The following is a 6,000-nucleotide window of genomic DNA, read 5'->3' on the forward strand; positions in this document are numbered from 1 at the left end:
TGAGAAGTGATAGAAGTAAAAGTAGAAAAGAAAATGTTACTTTCAGTAGATTAAGGTTCGGACATACAGGACTCAATGACACCTTATACATCATGAAAAAGACAGAGTCAGATAAATGTGAGATATGCAACTGTGAAGAAAGTGTTGAACATGTGCTGATAGAGTGGAGGAAGTTCAGTGAGGAAAGAGAAAGACTGAAGGGCAGAGTGATAGATTTAGGAAGGGAGTGGAGCATCAAAGGACTGTTGGAGATAGGGAACAAACAATTTCAGCTTAAAAGGGCTTTATTTAATTTATGAATGGAACAGGCTTAATATCCAGAATATAATTTCTATATGAGGTTTGTTTTCATGTTTCTTTATTTTCTTTTATTTATAAATAACATTATTATTGTCTTTAAATGATAACTGTCATCAAGTCATGATGTTACACACTCCGGTCCAGTAGATGGCGGCATGCACCTTAAACGTTGGTTTGTAGTCCGCCATTAAACTCAAAGAAGAAGAAAAAGAACACGAAGAAGACTCATCTCCCGGTAGCCTACAAAGCTATCGAAGTTAGCTTAGCATGCTAGCTGGAAACAGACCGACGAGGACGGAAGTTGTCAACACAGCGCTAGTCAGAGTTTAACGGAGAGTAAACGGTGTTTTTAACGGAGCTTGTCTGGAGGAAACGTTTCTGTCGCTGGTGGATTGTTTCCTGGTGTCCTACGGAGCTAATGAAGTTAGCATGCTAGCAGGAAGTAGACGGACCCGAACATAACCTTGTAACCCAGCGCAGGTCAGAGTGAGCAAGCCCTTTGTCTGGAGGAAACGTTTCTGTGGTTTAGTGAAAATGTCTAAAGTCCAAATGCTGAGATGTTTAGTCAACCAGCGACTAACTGCGGCTGCTGAAGATATATTTGGTCTGTTTGAAAGAACGATAGCAGAGTACGAGGAGGAACGTTCTCGTTCAAAAGAGGAGAACGAGCGACAACGGAAACTACTGGACTCTGTTTTAAACCCTGAAGTCCGGATACAAAGAGCACGTGGGTTGACTTAATTTCTTCTCAAACACTCAAACACTGTTCATCCTCCGGCTGATAACTTTTAATGTAGTTTGGAGTGAGACTCGGTTGATTCAATGAATCTTTTTCTTCTGATCTATTCTCTCAGCTTCCAACAGAAAATATTTACACTGAAAGTGCACGTTTGTTCTCTTTGATATGTTCATGGTCACATAAGAGTTGATTACAAAATGTAACCTTAATTTACTGAATTAATACCAGTTACTTACATAGTCTATTTATTTCTTCCATATTTTAAATATGAACTATCTCAGCTGCAGAACGGTACCAAACGGTTGGATATAAATCAGTGAATACAACCTGATCAATGATAGAATGAATTAAACAATCATACAACATAGATAGACCTTGTTATCGTGACACATACAGACCTATGTAGATATACATGTGTTCGGATCTGGCAGGAACAGGTTTGGTTTCTGGCAAGTATGCCGGTGCTGTGGAAGACGTCGTGCCTGGTTCCTGTACCAAAAAAGACGACACCATCTAGCCTCAATGACTACCGACCAGTTGCCCTCACATCTCATGTGATGAAGGTGCTGGAGAGGCTGGTCTTGGCCCACCTTCGACCGCAGGTGAAATCCTCACTGGACACTCTGCAATTTGCATACCAGCCTCATGTGGGGGTGGACGATGCCATCATCTACCTGCTGCAACAAGCTCAGTCGCACCTGGATGGATCCGGTGGCTCTGTGAGAATCACTTTCCTTGATTTCTCCAGTGCATTCAACACCATCCAACCAGTGCTGCTGAGTGAGAAGCTGCGGGTGGTGGGGGTTAACGCGTCCACTGTCTCCTGGATCACTGACTACCTCACAGGTAGACCACAGTTTGTCCGACTGGGCAGTGTGCTGTCTGATGGGGTGGTCAGTGATACTGGAGCCCCACAGGGAACTGTTCTGTCTCCCTTCCTGTTCACCTTGTACACCACTGACTTCCAGTACAACTCTGTGTCATGCCATCTGCAGAAGTTCTCTGATGACTCTGCAGTGGTCGGGTGTATAAGGGACGGACGGGAGGAGGAGTACAGGGCAGTAGTGGATGACTTTGGGGAGTGGGCCGGTAGAAATCACCTGCGTCTGAACGTGGCCAAGACCAGAGAGATGGTGGTCGACTTCAGGAGGAAGACGACGGCTCCACAACCGGTGAAAGTTCTGAGAGAGGATGTGGACATGGTGGAGGAGTACAAGTACCTGGGTGTCTCCATCGACAACAGACTGAACTGGAAGGCCAACATCAACGCTGTGTACAAGAAGGTGATGAGTCGACTCTTTTTCTTGAGGAAACTTCGATCCTTCAACGTGTGCAGCAAGATGTTGGAGATGTTCTACCAGTCTGTACTTCGCCGTAGTCTGCTGGGGGAGCAGCATTGGAGCCGGAGACACCAACAGACTTAATAAACTGATTAAGAAGGCCGGCTCCATCATTGGCTGCAAACAAGACAATCTGAAAGAGGTGGTGGAGAGGAGGACACTGAAGAAATTATTATCCATATTGGATAACCCGGACCACCCTCTTCACCACCTACTGCAGGGACAGCAGAGCACTTTCTCCAACAGACTGATCCAGCTCCGCTGTCACAAGGACAGATACAGGAGAACATTCCTTCCCTCTGCAATAACACTTTACAATAAATCACCTCTGGCCAAATCATCCTCCACATAATTACACACTGCTACACTGTTGGGGTTGACTTTTGTACTACTGTTTTTCACCTAGTTAGTTAATTTAATGCTATTCTATTTCATTGTATATACTGTGCATTTTTGTTTTATCTTATATATTCTATATTCTGATATTTAATTTGTCCTACTCTGTTATTCTATTGTGCATTTTTTAACACTTAATATTTTTGGTTACTCTGCTACTTTGCTTCTTGGTGTGTAACATACAAATTTCCCCCTGGGGATGAATAAAGTACCTATCTATCTAAGTATGGAAATTAAATTATTGATCAATAGGATTATTAAAATATCAATGACGGGGACCACCCTGCGATCAGGGACCAATAACCAAACTGGATAGTCTCAATATTGGTGTTCACTCAAAATGTCAATAGTGAACAAACAACAAGCAAGCAACAAACAATCGTGTGTGTGTGTGTGTGTGTGTAGGAGGGGGGTGGGGTTCTACCTTGACCTTTAGTTTCCTGAGAGCAGTCTTTAGACGAAGTTTATTAGTTCAGATTGTGTCATTGTCACATTTCAGTTTCATCATCTTTACATGGATGTTCTCTACAGCTGACTACCAAGGTGGAGTCCTATTGGTTCAGAAACGGAGCGCACCTATGATGCACGTCCACGGTTATGTTGTGGCTGCTTCTGAAGGTTCTATCCACTGTTTCTACGGTGGCAGGTTTACGTACATTAGTCAACTATAACTGCTCACATGATCAAATCTCAGCCGGACTTTATGGAGGATGCAGGTTCTTTGAATACTTAACAATGTTGGGTAGTGCCACACTTTTTTGCCATGTAAACTATTGATGACCTCATTGCTGCTGGTGCGTTGTGTCTTTCCAATTTGTGTCGGCATGTCTTTTTGGTAACTGTGCACAGGGAGTGTAAGAGGGAATGATGGCAGGAACAAAAGTACGTACAGGAGACTATTTGCTCAATACTAAAATGTCTCTGTATGTGTTTACTGTTTTCCTGCAGACGTCCAGCAGCTGTTGGTGGTTAAAGAAGAGGTTCCCCCTGAGCAGCAGGAGTGGAGCTCCAGTCTGGAACAGGAGGACCCAGAGCCCCCACACATTAAAGAGGAACAGGAGGACCCAGAGCCCCCACACATTAAAGAGGAACAGGAGGACCCAGAGCCCCCACACATTAAAGAGGAACAGGAGGAACTCTGGACCAGTCAGGAGGGAGAGCAGCTTCAAGGTCTGGAGGAGGCTGATGTCAAGTTCTCATTCACTTCTGTGAAGAGTGAGGATGATAAAGAGGAGGCTCAGTCCTCAAAGCTTCATCAAAGACAAACTGAACAGATGGAAACAGAAGCTGATGGAAAGGACTGTGGAGGAGCAGAACCAGACAGGAACTTAGATCCAGATAGACATCCAGAACCAGATGCTGATGACAAGACTGGAGATGCTTCTGACACTGATGACTGGAAGGAGACCAGAGAACCTCAGTCAGGTTTAAACTCTTTGAAACCTGAAAAAGTCCTTGTCAGTGATTCAAGATGTAGTGCTGGTGAGAAACGTTTTAGATGCTCTGAGTGTGAGAAAACATTTGGCACCAGAGGAACTCTAAAGACACACATGAGAATCCACACAGGAGAGAAACCTTACAGTTGCTCAGTTTGTGATCAAGGTTTCATTGGAAGTGGAGATCTGAAGAGACACATGAGAATCCACACAGGAGAGAAACCTTACAGCTGCTCAGTTTGCAAGAGATCTTTTACACAGAGTGGAGATTTAAAGAAACACATGAGAACCCACACAGGAGAGAAACCTTACAGCTGCTCAGTTTGTGATCAAGGTTTCAGTGGAAGTGGAGATCTGAAGAAACACATGAGAACCCACACAGGAGAGAAACCTTACAGCTGCTCAGTTTGTGATCAAGGTTTCATTGGAAGTGGAGATCTGAAGAGACACATGAGAATCCACACAGGAGAGAAACTTTTCAGCTGCTCAGTTTGCAAGAAATCTTTTATACAGAGTGGAGATTTAAAGACACACATGAGAACCCACACAGGAGAGAAACCTTACAGCTGCTCAGTTTGTGATCAAGGTTTCATTGGAAGTGGAGATTTAAAGAAACACATGAGAATCCACACAGGAGAGAAACCTTACAGCTGCTCAGTTTGTAAGAGATCTTTTGCACGTAAACATGTTTTACAGGAGCACATGAGAATCCACACAGGAGAGAAACCTTACAGCTGCTCAGTTTGTGATCACGGTTTCATTGGAAGTGGAGATCTGAAGAGACACATGAGAATCCACACAGGACAGAAACCTTACAGCTGCTCAGTTTGTGATAAAACATTTAAGCGCAACGAAGGTCTAAAGGTACACATAAAAACTCACACAGGAAAGAATCCCCTTTAGCCCTTTTGCCCAATCGCCCTCTACGATACCTCATATCAATAGAGACCGGACCAAACTATGTGTATAAATGTGTGTGTGTAAACCATGAATACAAAATCCTTCTCCTCACTCACAAAGCCCTCCATAATCAGGCCCCCTCCTACCTCACCGACCTGCTTCACCACCACACTCCATCCCGTCGGCTCCGCTCCTCTGATGCCAACCTCCTGTCTCTTCCACTCAGGACCAAGCACCGGACATGGGGTGACAGAGCCTTCTCCATATCTGCCCCCTCCCTCTGGAACTCTCTCCCCAAACATATCCGAGACTGCACTGACCTTTCCACATTCAAATCTTAAATCAAAACCCACTTGTTCAAAATTGCTTTTAATGTGTGACCGATATTGTGTATTTTATGTTTTTAGTGTATTGCTTTTATATATGATTTTAATGTAAAGTGTCTTTGAGTACTCTGAAAAGCGCTATATAAATAAAATGTATTATTATTATTATATGGTACAAACAATGAATAGACGCTGCTGTATTTACATCTAGATGACGTTATTGTGAGTGTTGGTGGAGCAGCTATAATGTTAGCATAGCCTAGTACCGATCCATCCGAGCTCCATTGAGAAAATCGGCATCATTACGTAGTTATTTCGGAGTCCCTTTTTGTCGGTTTATTGCCGTTAAATCGCAGCCAAATCAGTTTATTTTGTGTTCATACAGCTGTAGTAAATAGCGATGTGTGGCTTGCTAGACACAGTGAATACACTTCGATAAAATCCACAGAGCTCCTCTGGACAATGTTATGAACCAGACATGACGGCGTTTAGTTTCCTGGGATATCTGTGACTTCCACAACACGTACTAAGCAGAAATATACTGTAGGTTATTTTTTCCATGG

At 43.5% G+C, this 6,000-nt stretch overlaps 1 protein-coding gene across 1 annotated transcript; it reads left to right on the plus strand.

Moving 5' to 3' along the window:
- The first annotated feature begins 3,461 nt into the window (after positions 1-3,461).
- On the plus strand, positions 3,462-5,627 carry LOC142965560 (uncharacterized). The gene is made up of 2 exons (XM_076106538.1): positions 3,462-3,491; positions 3,724-5,627. The coding sequence occupies exons 1-2, from the start codon at positions 3,479-3,481 to the stop codon at positions 5,112-5,114; spliced, it is 1,404 nt and encodes a 467-aa protein (XP_075962653.1). The 5' UTR covers positions 3,462-3,478; the 3' UTR covers positions 5,115-5,627.
- Positions 5,628-6,000: the final 373 nt, after the last annotated feature.

This window comes from Anarhichas minor, unplaced genomic scaffold (genome assembly GCF_050575085.1).
Source record: "Anarhichas minor isolate MPS153535 unplaced genomic scaffold, ASM5057508v1 ptg000034l, whole genome shotgun sequence".
NCBI lineage: Eukaryota > Metazoa > Chordata > Actinopteri > Perciformes > Anarhichadidae > Anarhichas > Anarhichas minor.